At 46.1% G+C, this 22,447-nt stretch overlaps 1 protein-coding gene across 1 annotated transcript; it reads right to left on the bottom strand.

The window, feature by feature from the left end:
* Positions 1 to 5,576: 5,576 nt before the first annotated feature.
* On the bottom strand, positions 5,577 to 10,880 carry PLA2G2D (phospholipase A2 group IID). The gene is made up of 4 exons (XM_063107078.1): positions 10,841 to 10,880; positions 7,949 to 8,093; positions 7,119 to 7,225; positions 5,577 to 5,722 (listed from the first exon to the last, which is right to left on the bottom strand). Exons 1-4 carry the CDS (start codon positions 10,878 to 10,880, stop codon positions 5,577 to 5,579), a joined length of 438 nt encoding a protein of 145 aa, XP_062963148.1.
* Positions 10,881 to 22,447: the final 11,567 nt, after the last annotated feature.

The following is a 22,447-nucleotide window of genomic DNA, read 5'->3' on the forward strand; positions in this document are numbered from 1 at the left end:
TCATTTATCGTGCACTAATTTATCCACCAGTTATTCCCTATGCCCCTGGTGTTGTTCTGGGTGCTGGGAATGGGTGATCCCTCCCAGCCTTCAAGGGGTTCACATTCTGCTTGAGTGTTGGGGTGAGAGAAACAAATGGCTGAATGAGTAAGTGGGAAGAGCCCGCAGAAACCGTAAAGCAGAGGATTAAAATGGGGCAGGGAGATGGGGAGTAACTGAGGACGGGAGGCAGTTGTTTGGGCTGGGAGGGCAAGGCCATCTGCTCCGAGGGAGAAGCACATCAGCTGAGCTCTGGATCAGGAAGGGGCCAGTCCTGCCCAGGGCCCGGGGAAGAGTCTCCCCGCAGAGGCCCCGAAGTGGGCAAGGTTTGGCCAGGAACCAAAAGCTGAAAGAGAACAGAGAGGAAATCCCTGGGCCTGCCCTCTCTGACCTGTTATGAGCTTTCACAAACTGCTGTACAATCTCTTTATTTTAAATAAATTTTTTAAAAATAGAAGACTCTAAGCTACAGAGAGCAAGACGGGTCACCCGGCAGGAGAGATGGAGGAGCCAGTTCCTGACTCCGGGGTTGTCCAGGCTGCCCTGGGGTCAGGTTGCTTCTCGAGCTGACCTCAGGAATGAACAAGGATGTCAGGGACCCCAAATGCAAATGTCCCCTAAGGGGACACTGAGGCAGGGTGGGGGATGACAGGAGCCCAGCCCCACCTGCACATCACAGCAAGGGGGAGGATGTAGGAAAGGAAAATGGGTAGTTGGGAGCAGGATCCAGCTGGAAAAACAGGCAGGGACTTGGAGAAGTCATCACCCATCACTCTGCCCCTGCACTGGGCTTCCTGGAGGTGGACCCCTGGGTCCGGGTGGCCTGAGGATTCAGAAGGGGCTGAGGGTGGGCTAAGTGCTCCCAGATGCGTGGGCTCTGCTTGTGTGCCGTTGTCATCATCAGTAGGCTTATTCCCCCCCACTCCTGCCTTTGCCACACCACATCCCCACCTCAGGGTCCCTGGGCGTGGCTGATCCCCCTGGGGCACCCAGGGCTGAGTCAGGACCTGTCCTAGTAAAGAATGTGGGAGGTAGAGTAGCAAATGGCCCTGGAGCCAGGGAGGCCTGGGTTCGAATCCCAGCCCTGCCACTTATCAGCAGGTGATTCATCCTGGGAGTTTCAGTTCCTGCAGCTGTACAATGCAGGGAACAGTGCCAGTGTCTCCAGGTAGTTGAGGATGGGTAAATGGGCACCGCAGGTGTCCAACATCTGCTCCATCCTCCCCCACCCAGTGTCTCTTTGCAGAGCTGGACCCTGAAGGGAACAGGAAGAACAGTGGCTGTGCCCTCCTTTCTGCCTCCTTCATCCAGGGGTGGTGTGGGTGCAGAACAGAAACTCCCCTGGGAGTCTCTCCTTCCTTTGTAACTCGAGTGTAGAGGGTTAGAAATATTGATTCCTATTTGATTATTAGATAGGGTTTTTAGGTAATGCATATATAGGACAAAAGTCCTCAGATAGGAGGCAAGAGCCTACGGCTAGAGGGCAAGAGCCCACCAAATCAACTCTAATCAAGTATATGTTGATTCTCAGCTGATTTTTGTTATAAGATTTTTAGGTAATGCTTGTATGGGACAAAAGTCCTCAGATAGGAGGCAAGAGCCTACAGCTAGGGGGCAAGAGCCCACCAAATCATCTCTAATCACTGTTTAGGTAAGGGATTGTATACACTGATTGTTAATATAACGAATGCATTGGAAGATTTTGTTAGAAGGAAACTCACACCGGTCTAAAGCCTTTAATGTGAACAACAGAACTGAAGCAAAACAGGAATAGCTCTGAGGGTAAGAACCCTCAATACAACAAAACTTCAATGGTGGGAAAATATGTGAGTTAAGATTTCCAAGGATGTTCTGCTAGATTAGTTAGTACAGGGCGGTTGTTCCACATTTTGCTTTAAGCTGTTTCTCTGAGTTTCTCAAGAAGTCAGGCACTTGAATGATTGTCTTATTTTTCTTTTGCATGTCACATGGCTTAGATTTATGGCTCTATTGACGGTATGTTGTTTAAACTATTTTGAGCCATTCATGCTTGGATGAAGATTGTTGCACAGCCAATTTCTTTATGTTCTTACTATGATCGATTAACCACCTGTTCTTTTCCTGTAATTTCCTTGTCTTTACAATAAAAACTGAAACAAAACCCGACTCAGGGCTGTACCCAGTTTCTCCTCCTAACAGAGGAGTTGCTGAGGTTGTTCCTTCGGGCTTCTCATTGCATTCGTGTTGCTTTGCGAATCTTTTTGGCATCTCTGTTACACAGTGAGTTGAGAGGTGTAACACGCGAGTCCAACCCCAATGATTGAAATTGGTCCAGAACAAGAACTCACAGGGCAGGAGGGACCCCGAGTCCTGGCTGCTCTGAGGCCCCCACCTGCTCATCCTGCCTCCTGACCCAGAGTCCCATGTATTACCAATCTGAGATTTATTCATTCATTCATCCATCATTCATTCATTCAACAAATACCTACTGATCACCCACTATGTGCCAGGCCTGCCCTAGGGGCTTAGGTGGTCACAGAGGAGAGCACCACAGGCACAGCCCTGCTCCTGACCCAGCCTAGCCTTCCCCGGGAGTGTGTTTCAGTCCTCAGCCCTGGGCTTGCTCATCCAATACGGATGCTATCAACAGCCCCAACAGCCCGATTCCGTGAGCTACCTACCCCTCAGGGACATTGACCCTGTTCCCTCTCGGAGGTAAATATATCCCAAAGAATCCAAAACAACCACTGTAATTCCGCTGTTGTGGACCACCACTGGTTTAGGGGGGCCAGTCCTGAGGAGAAGTCTGCTGGGCAGTGGTGATGGAGGAGGAGGTTATTAAAAAGGGACACAGGAAGAGACAGCATCTTCTCTGCTGGATGCCATCGTGTTCTGGCCTGAGGTCAGGGGCTATGGCTGCCCTCTTGGCACCAGGAGGGGAGCCACCCAGAGGACAAAGCCATCACAGCGAGGGTGGCCCAGCCTGGAGCAAGAAAGAAACCGGGACCCAGCGGCATCCTCAAGCCATCAAAGAGCCAGACGTGGAGCCACCTTCCCTCTGGACTTGTCATGTGAGATCATAAATGCCCTCATCGTTTAAGCCCACTGAGTCACAGTTTTGAGCTGGAATCTTCTTGACTGATACAGATGGGAGACCACGTAGGAACAGAGCAGGCAGAGTCTGGGGCTGTGCCTTCAGGGGACCTCAGGAGGCTCCCGTTCCCTCTCTAAGCCTCGGGTTCCTCAGTTATAAGATGGGGCTAGGATGCCATGTCTGCCAACACTGATATTAAGAGAGACATTGTCTCAAAGCCACAGGGAGCTCTGATGGACAAATAGAAGTCACCAGCTCCTGCTGGTGTGTCTCGAATATAAATGGACATTCTGCTTCAGAACCTAGCGATTCAGAGAAGAGAGAAGAATTGGGTGGGAAGAGGGGAACATTGGTGGACTATTTTCTCCTCCTGATTTCTCTTGGGGGTGACTTCAGATCTGGTCACCATGTAACAACACAACAACAATTATACAGTTAACATTTACGGAGGGTTTACCATGTGCCAGGCGCTGTGCTAAGAGCTTAACCTACATTAATCTTGCTGGATGCTCACACTGACTATTTTTGTCTGTACTTTACACACAAGGAAACTGACATTGCACATATAAGGTACAAGGCTGGAAATCTCTTTAAAAATAGACTTCATTTTTTTTACAGCAGCTTTCGGTTCACAGCAAAACTGAGGGGAAGGTACAGAGATTCCCCTACCCTCTGCCCCACACATGCACAGCCGTCTGTGCTACCAATGTCCCCACCAGAGTGGAGCATAGAGCTGGTGTTTGAAGCCACAGCTCTTGGTTCTTGATTCCTATCACACTGCCTGACGTGAGCCACTCAGTTTGAGGAAAACTGCATAGTCACCTGTTGCCCAGATGTGTGTCACACGCTAGAGAGTGTGGGTGGCTCCAGATGCCTTGGTCCCATTGCTGAAAACACAGCTAGCCACACATGAATGACAGTTTGCAGATCCACATATGACAAAGTTATCCTTCTTAAAAATCAATTTCCCTGGAAGCAGGATTCTTATGCGAGCGATTTATTGAGGGACTGCTCTCCAGAGAAGGCTTGAGGGAACCAGGAAAACAGGAAAGGCCAGGGGGATGAGAAAAAGGAAGGAGGTGGTTCCAGGAGAAGTCTGGCATCAGCCTGGCCCTGGGAGGAACTCCGAGGCACTGTACCACCCAGGCTGTCCTGCACAGAGGCAAGGGGGCCTAGCAATTATATCCTCCATGGGGCTATCCTCTCCTGGTCATAGGTTGCAGGTGGCCTCCTGGATGGTGGGAGTGGGGTGGGGACAAGGTAGCTCCCAGTCAACAAGGGCAATCCTTAAAAGAAGGAGGTAGATTTGATCTTGTAGCATCCAACACCCAGCTTCCCTGGGGGGTAGGGGCCCTGGGCCAGGAGGGGATCTGGGTGTGGCACCAACATCTGCTGCAACCTCCCTCTATCCATTATGGGCTCAGGTGATCCACAAGCATTAATTGAGCACCTATTATGTGGGGGAGCGGAAGAAACGAAGATGAGGCAGACATGGTTTCTGTCTCCAGGAGCACCAGCCTAGTTGGGGCAGATCAGAGAAGCCCCATTTACCACTCAAGGTAAAGCTTGGTAAGTCGCAGACCCATAAAGGGCGACAGGAGCTTGGAGGAGGGAGTGAACCCTTGGAGTGGGGAAGGAGGGGTCAGCCAGGGGAGACTTCTCCTGGGAAGTAGTCCCTCAACCATGAGGAGTCTGGGGAGGGTCTGCCCATAGGCAGAGGGCAGCAGGGGCATTTCTGCTGGAGGCCCACCCTGCACAAATGCCTGGAGGCAGGAAAGAGTATCTATCCAAAGCCCTGGTGCCTGGAGCGATGAGAGCAAGCAGGAGGCTTTGCCCAGCCCTTCACGAGAGGTCTCAGTTTTGAGTGCTACTTTGAGCACCAGGGATGCAACTGAGTCCCAGCCAGGCAAGGCCCTACCTGCAGGGACCTCTGAGCCTAGTTGGGGAGGGGTACACAAGGCCAGACTGTACAGGGTCCCTAGTGCCTATGAGAAGCTTTGTCCTGGGAGAGTGGAAAGCCTTGGGTTTTAAGAGAGAGAGTCACATGGGCAGAAAGGTCAAAATAGCCCTTTAGAGAGGCTGCTCAGGTTGCAGCTTGGAGAGTGTACTAGAGGGGGTGAGATGGGCCCAGGGGGCCAGCAGGTGGGTGGCAGTGGCAGCAAGCCAAGCTCACAACAAAGAACCTGCCACACCTGCTGCTTTAGCCCAAACACCATTCCTGGGGATTCTTTGGCCTTGGCTTTTCTCAAGATCCCGATCCGCCCTCACAGGAGAGAACTGCTGCCTCTGTTGGGAAGACTCAGAAGGTCCAACAGGCTTGGGGGCAGGAGGCTGGGACCCCTTCCCCCTGGAGTGTTTTAATAGCAAGCCTGGTTCAGGTGGCTAGATCCTAGGGTGGGTATGCTGGCAATCCTGCAGGACTTCAGTGCTCAAGATGGCAAGGAATGGGTGGGGTTGTGGGCTTCTAGCACTCAGGGGTCTTGCCCTGGCAGCGGAACCGCAGGTAGTAACGCAGGTGCTTCTTGTAGGTGTCCAGGTTGCGCTTCAGGCAGAAGGCCACCTCCTTGTCACAGGCGCACAGCTGCTGCTCACACCAGCTCCCCTTGTCAGCTGTGGGTGGAGGAGGGGGGAGCTCAGTGTCTGTCCCATCCTGAGACAGAGCCAAGGGTGGATCTAGGGCCACTGCTCAGCTTAAAGACACCCCTCCCAGCGACTTTGATTCCCACTGCATGTCCTTGGATGCATACCACGACCTCCCTGTGAGTTCCTTTACCTATTTCTCCATCCATTCACTAAGCAATGGTTGAGTACCTACCACGTAGCAAGCCCTGGGCAGAGAGGACTGAATAAAACAGACATGTGAGGGAGGTGGGTGGTGGAGAATCATAGGAATGAATAACCAAACTGTGCTAAGAGAAAGTAAGGATCGATGCAAGGCCAAGAGTGAAATGGCATGAGAGAGCCATTTGAGCTGAGATCGGAAGGGTCTGCTCCTCCCGGAGAAAGTGGGGGGAGGGGGGAGAGGAGTGTTCCAGGCAGATGGAACAGTATGTGTGCAGAGTCCAGGCGGGAAGGATCATGGTGCTTCAGTATTTTTTAATCACTTATTTATTTATTTATTTACTTGAGGCTGACCAGTAAGGAGATCCGAACCCATGAACTTGGTGTCATCAGGCTGTGCCCTAACTGACTGAGCTAACCAGCCAGCCCTCAGTTTCATGATCTATAAAATGGGAATAGTGATAACAGCTGCCTCAGGGGGGCTGTTGTGAGAATTAAAGCAAGCAGGCAAAGAACTTAGCGTATAGTAAGTGCTTGATAAATGCTGGATATTAGGGTTGTTATTATTAACAACCCTCAATTAACAGTGACTGATGTGACAAGCCCTTTCAATTCCCAGCCCTGGGACTTGCTCCATTTCTCCACGCTAGGGACACTGGCATGGACCCAGGGGCCAGGGGATCTGGCTTCCAGGCCAGGCTCTGTCGCTTGCAACTGTGTGACCCTGAGCAAACACTTCCCCACTCTAGTTTCAGTTTCCTTGTCTGCAAAATGGAGTCAGTCAGGGTTTTGCTGCCTCCTCGCTGGGCTATGAGCATCAATAATGATGAACGTAATAAAATAATATCAGTAGCTCCTGCAATTTATCGAGCAGGCACTCGGGCAAGCCTCCCGTGAGGCTCATTCTGTCTCACTGTGGTTCTTGCAAAAACTTTATGGGGTAGATTACAGATGAGGCTGCTGAGGCTTGGAGAGATAAGCAATGTGTTCATGGCCACAGAGCTGGTTGGTGGTAGCCCTGGTTTTCAGACCTTGAAGGGGTCGAACCATCCCATCGGACCTCTCTGTACCCCCACATCCGTTCCTGACCCTCCTCCACAGCCCAGCTGCTGTCATGGGGCACATGAGAAAAACAAAGACATGGAGTAGCTGGTGCTATGAAGGCGTGAGAGCTGGAACTCTCTTCCTGGGCCTCCAGCTCCAATCCCACAGTCTGGGCACTCACAGCAATGAATGTCTCCCTGGGAAAAGTTGAACTGGTAATGGTCCATGTGGATACGGCATCGCTGAGTCTTCAGGTGGGCGTAGCAGCAGTCGTGGGTCTGGCAGCACCTGCAGGGAGAGGATGAGGGTGGGGCAGGTGGGGTATGCAGTTGCACAGGTCCCTGGCTGACTTGGGTCTCTGGCTGTCCCCACCCCAAAGGAAAACTCATTTGCCCACCTGGGAAAAGTCAAGGCCTAGAGGGCTCCTGCCTTCCTTACGATCCTGATAGCTACCCTTTGTTGAGCGTGTCCCATGTGCCATACGCCTGCTTTATCTACGTGCTCTCTCTTAATTGTCACCACTCTGTGATGGGTACTAGCATCATCCCCATTTTACAGATGAGAAATGGAGACTCAGGGAGGTCAAGGTCACTTGCCCAAGGTCACACAGCCTGTAAATGGTACATCAGAGAAGAGACCCCAGACCTGGCAGGCTCTCATCCCTCCTCTGGCTGATCCCCCAGGTTATTGGGAAGGTCAAATGACATAGTGGTAAAAAGAGGTTTTAAAACCTCTTTTGAAACCGATGTGCAATGGCAGTGGGGAGTGTATGTGGGCATTATAACTAGATTAGGAGGTGGGGGGTGGTCAGGCCTTCAGAGACTCCGGGGAACCTTCTAAAAGACAAGCTCCAGGAGGGCTGGGACTGTATCGACACTCAGCAGGCAATAGCACATAGCAGATGCTCAACAAAATAAATTGACTAAATAAGTGGATGGGAAGGAAAGGAGAGAGTCCTGGGGTAGGAGGAAGGATAGGATGGTCACCCACAAGCCTGGGAAGGGGGGTTACCAGTCCGTGGCATCTTTGGGAACGCCTTTGCCCCCAAGTCCACAGTGACAGCCATAGGGCCAGTAGGAGAAGATGGGCGTCTTCCCAGTCACTTGCTTAATCATCTTGTTCAGGTTCAGTATTCCGCCCTGGGTTGGAATTACACCTGCCAAGCAGCCCAGCAACAAGGAGAGAAGTTGAGTCTCGAGCGAGTGCCCATGGGCCATGGGGTGGGCACTTCTGCTCTGCCCAGACCAATGGCGTGACCTCAAATGATGATTATAATAAAATGACAACTGCTATTAAAAATGTAATGATAGTTATTGAGTACTTACTATAGGTTTTTTTATCTATTAATTTATTGCTCCATCCCATGAGATAAAAACTATTTTTAAAATAAACTTTTTATTTTGGAATAATTCTAGATGTAGAGAAAAGTTGCAAAGATAATATAGAGAGCTCCCGTACACTCTCATCCAGTCTCTTCTAATGTCATCGCCCTACACGATTGTGTGACATTTGTTAGAAGCAATATTGATACAATGAATACTATTTTTAATCCCCATTTTACAGATGAGCAGACTGAGGCTCAGTCATTTGTTCAAGGTCATGGTGCCTGAAATGGGGCCAGCATTGAAACCCAAGGCAGTCTGGTTCATTCTCTGTCTACAGGTATTCATTTCCCACTGTATAATAGGAAGAATAATCCCAACTCACCCTTCTTCCTACACCCGCTTTCCCCACCCATCCCCTAGAAAAATTGAGTTTTAAAGAGCATGTGTAGCTCTCCTGGGAGGTAGTGTGACTTAGAAGCCAATGATTTTCAAGGGTATTTTCATTTCAGTCATAATAGCTGCTGGTGAGAATTGATCATAAGGGAAATTTATTTTACTGGGAGAGAGGATTGCATTATGTTGAGCTGGGAGAAATAAAATATATTAAGCCAATGGACTCAGGGGGAGGCTGGGAGAAACAGACAAGAAGGGGACAGAAGTGCGTGTTTGCAACCTCAAGATATGCTTTAAGAGCACAGAGAGCACATGTCCAGATGGAGCCCAGGGTCTCAGGGAGCCTGGGCTGAGGAGGCCCACTCAGGTGACCCCAGTTATGGAATCCTCTTGCTCCCAACCTCAGGTAAATGATGTTATAGTAAAAGCTCCTCGTGCAAATGAAGAAAGAAGTTAACAGGGAGTGAGCCCCACACTGCAGGAGGTTGGGATGGAAGGGGGTTTGGGGGGACTGGTAGAGTGGACAAAGGGTGAGACCACAAGCAGGTGGCCTTGGGCTGCTACTAAAAGTGACTGGCCTATTGTGTCCCCATTGTGTTCTCTCGACTTGTAGGAGTCCACATTGCCACTCCTGTTTGACATGATGGCTCTAGCTGTATGGAGTGTTAAAGAGAAAGCTTGCTAAGCTTCACTGTGCTGATGGATGATCCCAGGCCCTCTGGAATCAAACACAATCTATCTGGGCTTCCCAGATTCCATGATAAGGAACCCAAAAGCAACCGATTGCAAAGAGAGCTAGAATCCACCTTGCGGACCAACCAGAGACCTGAGTTCAGCATCTTGCCTTTCTTAGTGCACCGCTGTCCTCTTTTTGCCCACAATCTAGCCCTTTTAATTTCAGGTCAGAAAGATGAACTAAACTCACACTAAACAATGCAAGCTCTCCCTTGCTAGGCAAGCAATACATTCAGCTCTGATTCAGAATGCTTTGGGGTGGTTTTATTTCTCATAATTTTATAATGAGGAGAACCCAGCCTGAGAAACTGAGCTCAAGCTGTAGCTATGGGGGCTTTAGTGAACTGGCTTAGCTTGTCAGCAGTTCTTATCTTGGTAGAACAGGAATTGCTCTTCCCATCCCCTTGTCTTTTCCCATCCTCAGCTGCCATCGAGGGGGATGGAGCCCCTTCTCTCAAGTATCAGGCACAGCGGGCAGGAGGAGACAGTGCCTCCGTCTCTCATGCATGCACCGTGTGTTAAGCCATTGCTTACTTACCATCACTTACACGTGCTCAGCACTTTGTAGCTGTTTTCTCATTAGAGTCCTGACAACCCTATGAAGGGGGTGCTACTGTGCCCATTTTACAGATTAGGATACAGAGAGTAACTTGGCCAAGGTCATACTGCCAGGGATGGTAGAGCCAGCATTTGAATGCAGGTTTAGCTATGTATTTTATCTCTACATTACATTGTCTCTTTACAACTGAGAGATGAATTTGTGTAGCTTGATTGCAAATTTCCTAATGGTTATACTGTAACCCTGAAGAAGTGTCCCTTTCAAGAATTTAAGAGTCCCAAGACAACACAAAACCAGTTTTGAAAAATGCAAATCCTTTCTACATTCATGTACTTTGAGATGAATCAAGAAAAAAAAAAAGGTCAATTTACCAGCGACCACATTTTTACATATGATCTGCTCAAGATGGTGTGGAAACTGCCCCGCTCCTCACCAGTGGTCCATGGGGCCCTCTTCCCAGGTTCAAGAAAGATAATGAACTTGGAAAGTTTCTAAAAATACTGAGTGCTGTGCATATGCAAAAGGTGGTTATTATTCCATCAAAGGGACAGGGGGAGCAAGATGAGGGGGGATCCCATTTCTATAATTTGTGTCCAAAGCACCATAGGCATCAGCCCCACAGGTTCCCAGGTTCTGGATTTCAAATTTCTCACCTTCCCAGCAGTCTAGTGGCATGCCGCCCAGCTTGGTCACCTAGAGGTCTCTGGCTGAAGCCACCATCCTAGGGGACTGGAAGCCACTGATAGCTCCTTGCAGGGGGTGGAAGGATTGGGGTGATGGGGGGAAAGGGATTGGGAATCAGAGCAGCACAGCCTAGTCTAGGAAAGAGAGCATAGGGCCTACCTGTATCCCTCTTTCCCTTCTCAGCCATGGGTCCTGTCCCCCACTCACCAGCCATCACCACCAGTACACACAGCAGGGGAAGCTCCATGATCCCAGCACAGAGCAGTGGAGGCAGCTGCTGGAAGTCCCCTTCCATGCAAGAGGCCCCTTATATCAGATGCGCCCAGCCTGGCTCGTCCCATCCCTCCCAGCCCCAGCTCCAGTGGACGCAACTCGTGCTCCCCAGCTTCCTCTTTTCTGGTGCTGGGGAATTTTATTATTTTTATTTTTAATATAGTATCTGGCACTTTCTTCCTTTTTGGTAAAAGAAACATGTATTCAGCTTAGAAGATCTGGAAAAGATAAATATTCTTCTGCAGTAACATTTTGAAAGTAACATTTCCATTACACGGCTATACTGTTTATTTAATGACTCCCCTATTAATGGGCATATGGGTTCTTTCCAATTTTTTGCTCGTGTAGATCATACAGTGAAAGACGGCCAAATTGACTCCTAATGTGGATTTGCTGAGTCAAAGCACATGCACAATTTGAAGGTAATTGATGCATATTGACAACTCACTCTGCAGAAGGTCTGCCCCAGCTCACATGTGCGCATCCTGATGAGGCAAAAGCATGGACCCATCTGGCTAGAGTGGAGGTGCTGATGCAGGATGCACAGGGCACTGCACAGAGACGGTCAGCCCCAAGGGCTCCACGGGTAACCTTGTCCACAAATAACAGAAATTGGTTTTCTTTGATGCCTGTTAGATGGCGGCTCAAGGACGTGGTGCCCAGGCTGACCTCTTTGAGGCCAGATAATCAGCGCACCCATAAAAGTATCCCAGCAAGAGTCACTGCTGGGAGGATTTTTTGTTTGGGGTTTTTATCCTCTCTTTCTCTCTCCTCTCCTTCCTCTCTCTTCCAAATCTGATTTTTGCCTTCGTTTCTTGACTCAGCCAACGGGGACAAAATTACAATGAGCTAGGAGGAATAAGTTCTGGTGTTCTATCGCATGGTAGGGTGACCATTGGTAAACAGTTAAGTTTTGTATATTATGTAATAGCTGGAGGAGAGGCTTTGAATATTTTCACCACAAAGAATGACAAACGCATGAGGTGATGGATACTCTAACTGCCCTTCCCTGACCATCATGCAAAATGTATACGTATCAAAACATCAGATTGTACCCCATAAACATGCACAGTTACAATGTATCAATTAAAATAAATACATTTTATTTTTATTTTTCTTGAATCATAATTGATTATACATATATTGGGGGTTCAACACTGACTTATGTTGATCAAATCAATATTATTAGCATATGTGTTATTACAAATCGTACTTATTCTTTATGCCGCTTGTCAATCTCTCCCCATCTCCCCTCCCACCCCCCACCTCTGATAACCCTAGATTTCTTCTCTCCTTCTGAAAGAGTAATGGTTCCTCTGTTGATTTGTTGCCCAGATGATCTGTCCAGTGCTGAGAGATGTGATCAGGTCCCCCACTATTATCGTAGAGCAGATGCTTCTTCTTTCACTCTGGAATGGGCTTTGTGGATAGAGACATCCTCTTCTTTTCTTTGGTCTCTGCTGGTGACTCTCCTTGTGTCAATGCACTCGAGTGGCTGGTGGGCCATCTGCGTGGTGGTTGTAGTGTCTAGCCACTTTTGCAGCAGCTGTGGCTATTGTGGTGGCTATGATGAGCCACACACATGGAAGTGGTGTTTTTAGCGTGCTCCTTGCCTGGCTGTGGGAGGAGGGGTTGGTCCCCAGCTCCATCTGTTTGAATGTTCTAAGATGTTGTTGCAGAGCAGTTGGGTGGGAGAGGGACAGGGGAAGAGGGAAGGAAATAGAGTAGGAGAAGGTGGAAGGAGCGGAAGCATGGTTGTGGCCCATGGCACAAAATGTATTTTTAAAAAATACACTTTAAAACAAAAAAACAAACAATCTTCTAGATCTAGTCTCTTGACAATGCATATGGCTACCTCCCAGAATGCCAGCCCCATCTGGTATTGCTTGGACAGGAGCAAAAGTCACCAGAACCACAAGCCCTTGGTTGATTCTAGAAGGCCTTTCCCTAATGAGAGAGAAGACATGATATTGATGCTGCAAAGAAGCCTTTAATACCCCAGCCTCAGTTGTCCTGGACACCTCCAGAGGCCCTGGGGCACATGTTGCTGGTTGGGTTTGGGATCAGACAGACCTGGTTCAAGTTCTGGCTCCTTCTCTCACCAGCTGTGGGACCCTGGACAAATCCCTTCACTTCTCTGACTGTTGTGTGCCTCATTTGCAAAATGGAGCCAATGGTCCCTCCCTTCTCTGATTGCTGTGAGGTTTAGAGATAATGTACATAATGCACCCTGCACCAAGCCTCATCCACCAAAAGAATGCCATTACAGTCACCACAACACTGGTTGTATAGTATTACATGGAGGTTAAGAGGACTGGAGAGATGTAGCTCGACCCGGACTGCCTGGGTGAACAGCCTGACCTCCCCACCCTTCCAGCTGCTTAGCCTGGAGCAAGCTCCTGAGCTCTGTGTTCCGTTCTTCACATGTGAAATACTTCACAGGCTTGCTGTGAGGACTACAGGAGCTGATACGTGAACAGGGCTTGGTCCATAGGTAGAGGTCAATAAATGGCAGCTGTGGCTACTGCCATCCTCCTCCTCATTACCACCACTATCATCATCATCACCATCCTCATCATCACCATCTCCACCATCCTCCTCCTCTTCATCTTCACCACCATCATCGTCACCATCATCATCATCATCACCATCCTCATCATCACTATCACCATCATCATCACCATCCTCATCATCACCATCCTCATCATCACCATCATCATCTTCACCATCATCATCTTCACCATCCTTATCACCATCATCAACATCATCATCATCGGGCCGAGCCCATGGTGCACTCGGTAGAGTGCGGCGCTGGGAGAGTGGCGACGCTCCTGCCGTGGGTTTGGGTCCTATATAGGAATGACCAGTGCACTCACTGGCTGAGTGCCGGTCACGAAAATGACAAAAAAAAAAAAAAACAAACATCATCATCATCACCATCATCACCATCATCATCTTCACCACCATCATCGTCACCATCATCATCATCTTCACCATCATCACCATCCTCATCTTCACCATCATCATCATCATCATCATCATCACCATCATCATCATCATCATATTCACCATCCTCATCTTCACCATCATCTTCACCATCATCTTCACCATCATCATCACCATCATCATCACCATCATCTTCACCATCACCATCATCTTCACCATCATATTCACCATCCTCATCATCACTATCATCATAACCATCATCACCATCATCTTCACCATCATCGTCACCATCATCACCATCATCATCTTCACCATCATCATTTTTTTTTAAAAGATGATTGTAAGGGGATTTTAACCCTTGGCTTGGTGTTGTCAGCACCACATTCTCCCAAGTGAGCCACAGGCCAGCCTAGAAACCCCCTTATTTTTAACCCCATCTCAGTAATATCTGACTACCTGGGCCTGGTTGTTTCTTGAAACTTCTCAGCAAGTTTGTGTGCTTTTACTTCCCTGGTAATGGTTGGAAAAACACTTGATGATACTGTTAGTCCTCAGTCCAGCAAGCTCTCCACATGGTGAGTGGGAAGGAGCAGGGAGGAGCTAGGGTGCTGGAGAGCAAATTCTATTAATAGTAGTTTCCACTGGCTGAGCCTCTACCATGTGCCGTGCACTAGGTTGTTAGCTCATTTACTTTTCACAACCACACCATGGAGATACTGCTATTCCCATTTTACAGGTGAGGAAACTGAGGCTCAGAGAGGTTAGATACTTGGCCATGGTCACATGGCAGGTATGCAGCAGAGTTTGGATTAGAACACAGGTCTGCCAGAGCCCGCCCTTACTATGTGTTTGGGCACTGTTCTATATGTAGGCACTCCCTAATCCTCGTTTCACAGATGAGTCATAGTATCCTGGAGCTCTGCCATATACATTTTCTTACCCTCCCAGTGTAGACAGAGGTGGGACCAAGAAGCACTGGCAGAGCCTGGCAACCTGCTGTCCACAATCTCACTGCAGAAGAGAAGATGGTGGGCCCCCATTTCCTAAGAATACCCTCGTGGGGTGAGAGCATGTTCTCCCAGCCTGTGTCCAGAGTCCTTCCTCCACCCATCCCTCCCTGCAAAGCCCCATTTATCAGAACAGTCCTAATGCCTGGATTCCACCCGTAATGAAAACTTGCTAGAGCGTATCAGAGATGAAGCTCAGAATTACTGCAGGTTTGCAGGATCAAAGGAAAGCAAAAGAACCTGGTTTTGCCCAGGGTGGGAAGAGGGGAAGGGAGAGATTTGAGATTGGCCTTTGTGGGAGGGTGACCCACTTTTCTCCATCTGCACCAAAGCAGGACCGAAGGAAGCAGGCTAAACAATTGGAACCACACAAGTGTCTGTCAACCACAGAATGGATACATGGTGGTATAGCTGCTCAATGATGACACCACATCAGTAAGCCAAAATGACACAATGACGTGTATGAATCTCACAACATAATGTTGAACTAATAGAAGCTAGACAGAAAAGAGTACAGACTGTGAGAGATTCCATTTCTGTGATGTTCCAAAACAGCCAAGCTAATTTGTGCTTTCACAAGCCAGGACAGCACTTACACACTGATGTGGGTGGTAACTGGAAGAAGTTACTAGAGGTCTTCAGGGGGTGCTGTTGGTTGCATGGGTGTGTTCACATTGTAAAAATTTATCCAGCTGTTCACTTATGGTCTGTGTATTTTCCTGAATATATGTTATACTTCAACACATTTGAACCATAACTATTAGGATGATAATTTTTTTTTAAAAAAGGGCTCAAACTTCAGCAGGAAGTACTTTAGATATCCTCCTAGATTATCAGGGATGCTTCCAGATTATGAGCAACTGAGGTCACGTAGGAGAAAGAAAGCTCCAGCTTTGACAGAAAGCACTGGCTTTTAATTCTCGCTTAAGAATGATGTTACCTGGATCATGTTGCTTCATCTCTCTGAGGGTCAGGTTGCCCATCTGAAAAATGAGGCCAGTGATGTGTCCCCTGCAGACTGAGTCCTGAGTACAGGTGGAATGATTGGCACACAGTAAGTGGTCAATCAACACATGACACCTTGGTGACCTCTCCTTCCAGATGCAATGAGTCCAAGGTTCTGTCCGAGGCAAGGGGCTGGGCAAAGTGACCTCCCTCTGCACAACAGGTCCAGAGATTCTTGTTTCTAAATGACACAGTTGGTCACACACAGTGGAGGGATATCCACATTGACCTCTCAGTTAACTCAGATGACTCAAACCCAGACTGGTGGCCACAAGAAGGCATTTTCAAAGTCACTTGAAATCCCCATGCCCAGCAGCTTCGAGATGGTCATTGCTCAAAGGTTCTTGCTTGTTTTCACACCCAGCCCAGCCCTCTGCTGCCTTTCTCAGGCCACTTCAGGCTGGGAGGCAGCAGAGCCTGGATGTTCAGAAGGAGGCTTGGGGGTCAGACAGACCCGACATGGATCCTGACTCCTCCTCTGTGTTATCATCTGTTAAATGGGACAGAGGAAAAAGATAATGCCCAGTGAGTGTGGTTGTTACAAGGATTTCAAGACATGGGGCGTGTTCAGTGCCTGGCAGTGTGCCTCAGACAGAGTGCTTAGTAATGGTAGTTGGTGATGGTGCTATTAATATGAGCTTGTGGGAAGCCGAGAGCTCACTTCCCAGTAATGCCATGGAGCCCAGCCAATAATTCCATTCAACAGGCATTTTTCTGAGCACCTACTATGTGTTAGGCCCCAGACAGACCCACAACACCGTGTAGAGTGCAGAGAGGAAGAAGAAAGAGAAGTCTCCCTGCCCACTAGGAACTTAGAGTGTCTCCAGAGTGACTAGAGCTGGTTGAGACCTGGGCTGTGCAGACCCCCGGTGGGCCGTCCCGTGGGTGGGGTGGGGGCTCACACTGATTTGCACAAGTTGGTTTGCATGGAGGTAGGTTTCTCTGCCTGAGGAGTCAGAATGGGGGGGATGACTGTGCACTCCAAGATATTTGTCTGGTGGGATTGGTGGAGAGAGCCCTGTAGAGCCTCCAGGCACCCCTAGGGTCACTGGGAGGAGTTCTGCAAGACACAGAGACAGAGAGGGTGCAAGTGTGGCAGGGGCTGGGGCTGGGGCAGGTGCCTCTTCAGTGCAGAGCATGGTGTGGCCCTGAGCCTGGAAGGTAAGGCGACCTTACCTCGCACCTCGAGAGTCTGCAGATTTGGGGGGTCTGTGGATGCCAAGACCTCTGTGAATAGCTGTGAGTGGACATGAACAAGGTGGGGGAAAGGGGAGTCGAGCAGAAAATGAGCCACTGGGCTCTCAGGCTCCTCTGAAACTCGCAGAAGCAATGGGCGGCTTGGGGTTTTTGTTTTGTTTTGTTTTGTTTTGCTTTGCTTTGTTTTGTTTTGTTTTTTGAGGGGGACTGGGTGTGCTGACTTACGTGGGTGGGACAGAAGCCAGAGGCAATTCTTGATGTTAATATGATCCCACAGGGGCCCACAGACCTGGTGGAAGGGCCAGCCCCAGTGGTTGCACCATTCACCCCGCAGGAAATCATAACTCTTCAGGGTGCACAAGTCTTCCATCCCACTCACTCCTTGAAGCACAACTTGTAGGCTGGTATTATTTGTCCTGTGTGTAAATGAGGTTAGTGGGGCTCTGAAGGGTCACGCCACTTCTCAAGCTGGCCCGAACCCAGTCTTCTTCTTCTTTTTTTTCTGGTGGGCCATAGTTATGGGCTCTATGGCATTGTAATGAGCTAAATTGTGTCCCCTCCCCCCATTCATATGTTGAAGTCCAAAACCCCAGTACTTCAGAATGTGACTGTATTTGGAGATAGAACCTTTAAAGAGGTAATTAAGTTAAAATGGGGTCATTAGTGTGGGCCCTAATCCGATATGACTAGTGTCCATATAAAAAGAAGAGATTAGGACACAGACAGGTACAGAAAAAAGGCCATGTGAAGAAGACACAGGGAAACAGTGGCCATTTGCAAGCCGAGGAGAGAGATCACAGAAGACACCAATTCTACTGACACCTTCATCTCAGACTCCCAGCCTCCAGAGCTGTGAGACAATACACTTCTGTTGTTTTTGCCTCCCAGCCTGTGCTACTTCATTATGGCAGCCCCAGGAAACTGTACAGGTGTTAAGAGAGCTCAGAGAAAATATGAATGCCTGGTGGGTTTCCTGGAGGAGGTGAGCAGCTGGTAAGTCACTGCCCTCTTTCTTCTGCTCACTCCCTGTCCCCTTCCCCCAATGTAGGCACAACAGGGTCCCTGCCGTACAGAGACCTGGTCTGAGGGACTGACCTGGTTCTTAGGACACTGCCTGTAGTCGGGTCTTCCTGGCTCACAGGACTGAGACATGTGACTTCCCAGCTCACTGCCTCAGTTTCCACCTCATAAAATGGAAATAACAACCTTTGGTGCCTCCCTCCTCCAGAGTTAAACAACTTAATGATTAGGAATTATCTGGTGAAATAGATATTATACATATAAACATTTTTGTTTTAAATGTAGAAACTATTTATTTCTTATAAACATTGTTCTGGTTTCTTTTAGAATCAACTTTATTGAGGTACAATTTATGTAAAATAAAATGTATCCATTCAAAGTGAATGGTGAATTTTGACACATGCGTACAGCTGTGGAACCACTTCCTTTGTCAAGACACACAACATTTCAATGACCCAGAAAAATTCCCTCCTGCCCCTTTGAAGTCAATTCTAACACCAGCCCCAATCCTAGGCAACCACTGATCCTCTTTTCTGTCACTGTAGATGAGTTTTGCCCTTTCTAGAATGTCATATAGTTGGAATTATATGATGTGTAGAATTCTGTGTCTGGCTTCTTTCACTTAGCATAATGCTTTTGAGATTCATCTATGTTGTGTGTACCAATAGTGTATGAATTTTATTGCTGAGTAGTATTTTATTGTATAGATGTATCACAGTTTGTTTATCCTTTCTTCAGTTGGCAGACATTTGAGTTGTTTATAGTTTAGGCTATTATGAATAAGGTTGCTATAAACATTTGTGAATAAGCCAATGTATGCATACCTGTTTTCTCTTGGGTAAATAACCAGGAGTGGAATGACTGGGTCTCAAGTTAAGTGTATGTTTAACTTTATAAGAAATTGCCAAACAGTTTTCCAATGTGGTTGTATTCATTTCCTCCAACTGCTACAGAATATACATTTTTCTCATCAGTATATGGACTATTCTTCAAGATAGACCACATATTAGGTCACAAATTGAGTCTAAAAAAAAATTTTTTTTAAATTGAAATCATTTCAAGTATCTTTTCAGACTGTAATGGATTAAAACTAGAAATTAATAACAAGCAAACCTCTAGAAACCATAAAAATACATGGAAATTAAACAACATGCTCCTGAACAACCTATGGATCCAAGAAGAAATTAAAAAGGAAATCAAAAAATTTCTTGAAACTAATAAAAATAAAGACATATCAAACCAAAACCTGTGAGATACTGCAAAAGGAACACTAAGAAGGAAGTTTATTCAATAAACACTTACATGAAAAGAATAGGAAGATTTCAAATAAACAACCTAATGCTATACCTCAAAGAACCAGAAAAACAAGAACAACCCAATCCCAAAATTAGCATAAAGAAAGAAATAATTAAGATCATAGCAGAACTAAATGAAATAGAGACCCAAAAAATGATATAAAAGATTGGTGAAACAAAAGTTGTTTTTTGAGAAGATAAGCAAAGTAGATAAATCATTAACTAAGCTAACTTAAGAAAGGAGAGAAGACCCAAATAACAAAAATCAGAAACAAAAAAGGAGATATTACAACCAATACCACAGAAATACAAAGAATCATTAGAGACTATTTAAACAACCACACACCGATAAATTTGAAAACCTGGAGGAAATGGATACATTTCTGGACAAATACAAGCCACCAGAACAAGAAAACCTGAACAGACCAATAACAAGCAATGAAATTGAAGCAGTAATCAGCAGTCTCCCAACAAAGAAAAGCCCAGGACTGGAGGGCTTTACTGCTGAATTCTACCAAATCTTTAAAGAGGAATTAATACCAATTCTCTTCAAACTATTCCAAAAAATTGAAACACAGGCCATCTCCCAAACTCATTTTATGAGGCCAGCATTACTCTGATACCAAAACCAGACAAAGATACAACAAAAAAAAGAAAACTACAGGCCAATATCTTTAATGAACATAGACACAAAAATCCTCAACAAAATATTAGCAAACAGAATACAGCAACACATCAAAAATATTATACACCATGATCAAAGTGGGATTCATCCTAGGGATGCAAGGATGGTTCAAAATATGCAAGTCAATAAATGTCATACACCACATCAACAAAATCAAGGACAAAAACTATATGATCATATCAATAGATGTAGAAAAAACATTTGACAAAATTCAATCTCTCTTCATCATAAAGACTGTTCGCAAATCAGATATAGAAGGAAAGTATTTCAACACAATAAAAACCATATAATACAAACCCACTGCCAATATCATCCTTAATCATCCTTAGAACAGGAACAAGACAAGGATGCCCACTCTCACCATTCCTATTTAGCATAGTATTGGAAATACTAGCCAGAGCAATCAGGCAAGAGAAAGAAATAAAGGGCATCCATATTGGAAAAGAGGAAGTCAAACTGTCCCTGTTTACAGATGACTTGATCCTATACACAGAAAAACCTAAAGACTCTAAAAAAAAAGTCTTAGAGCTGATAAATGAATTCAGTAAAGTTGCAAGATACAAAGTCAACATGTAAAAATCCGTAGCATTTTATGCTTCAACAATGAACTAGCAGAAAAAGAAATCAAGAAAGCAAGCCCATTTACAATAGTCACCAAAAAAAACAAAAAACAAAAAAAAAACCTAGGAATCAATTTAACCAGCGAGGTGAAATATCTCTACAATGAGAACTATGAATCACTACTGAAAGAAATTAAAGAGGACACAAAAAAATGGAAAGACATTTTATGCTCTTGGATTGGAAGAATAAACATTGTGAAAATGTCCATACTACCCAATGTGGTCTACAGATTCAGTGCAATCCCCATCAAAATACCAATCACATTCCTCACAGAAATAGAAAAAACGATCCTAACATTTGTATGGAACAACTAAAGATCCAAAAATTGCCAAAAATTGCCAAAGCAATTCTGAGCAAAAATAAATAAAACCAGAGGCATTATACTACATGACTTCAAATTATACTACAAAACTATAGTAACCAAAACAGCATGGAACTGGCATAAAAACAGACACTCAGACCGATGGAACAGAATAGAGAACCCAGATATCAACCCACATACTTACAGCCAACTGATCTCAACAAAGGCACCAAGAACATATATTGGGAAAGACTGCCTCTTCAATAAATGATTCTGGGAAAACTGGACATCCATATGTAGAAGAAAGAAACTAGACCCTACCTACCACATACCAAAATCAACTCAAAATGGATTAACGACTTAAATATAGGACCTGAAACTATAAAACTCTTAAAAGAAAACATGGGGAAACTTAAATAAGTAGACAAAGATTTTATGAATAAGATCCCAAAAGCACAGGCAACAAAAGGAAAAATAAACAAATGGGATTATATTAAACTAAAAAGCTTCTGCACAGCAAAAGAAACAATTAACAGAGTGAAAAGACAACCTACAAACTGGGAGAAAATATTTGCAAACTATGCATCTGACAAGGGATTAATATCCAGAACATACAAGGGACTCAAATAACTTAACAGTAAAAAAAATCAGTAACTGCATTTAAAAAGGAGCTGAATAGGCATTTCTCAAAAGAAGATATAAAAATGGCCAACAGACACATGAAAAAATGCTCAAAATCACTAAGTATCGGGGAAATGCAAATCGAAATCACATTGAGATATCATCTCACCCCAGTTAGACTGGCCATTATCAAAAAATAGAGAATAACAAATGCTGGTAAGGATGTGGAGAAAGGGGATCCTCCTACACTGTTGGTGGGACTGTAAGTTAGTGCAGCCACTATGGAAAACAGTATGGAGGTTCATCAACTACAGATAGCACTGCCATATGATCCAGCAATCCCACTGCTGGGTATCTACCCAAAGGAATGGAAATCATCATGTTCAAGGGATACCTGCACTCCCATGTTTATTGCAGCTATATTTACAATAGCCAAGAGTTGGAATCAATTTAAATGTCTATCCGTGGACTACTGGATAAGGAAAATGTGGTATATATACACAGTGGAATATAATCTGCCATAACAAGAATGAATTTCTGTCATTCACAGCAGCATGGATGAACTTAGAGAATATTATGTTATGCCAGCCACAGAGAGAGAAATAACACGTCTTCACTCATAAGTGGGAGTTAAAAATAAACAAACAAATAAAAAAGAAAGAAAGATACAACAATCACAATAATTCATTGAACTTTCAAAAGGAGAGAACTGAACCAAGGCTACTAGAGGTGGGAAAGGGGGAGGTGGAAGGGGGGTTAGCAAGAAATTGGTAAAGGGCAGCAAAAAATGATTACATTGTGTAGTGTTGAATATACTAATTATCCTGATTTAACCATCACATA

This window comes from Cynocephalus volans, chromosome 8 (assembly GCF_027409185.1).
Source record: "Cynocephalus volans isolate mCynVol1 chromosome 8, mCynVol1.pri, whole genome shotgun sequence".
Classification (NCBI taxonomy): Eukaryota; Metazoa; Chordata; class Mammalia; order Dermoptera; family Cynocephalidae; genus Cynocephalus; species Cynocephalus volans.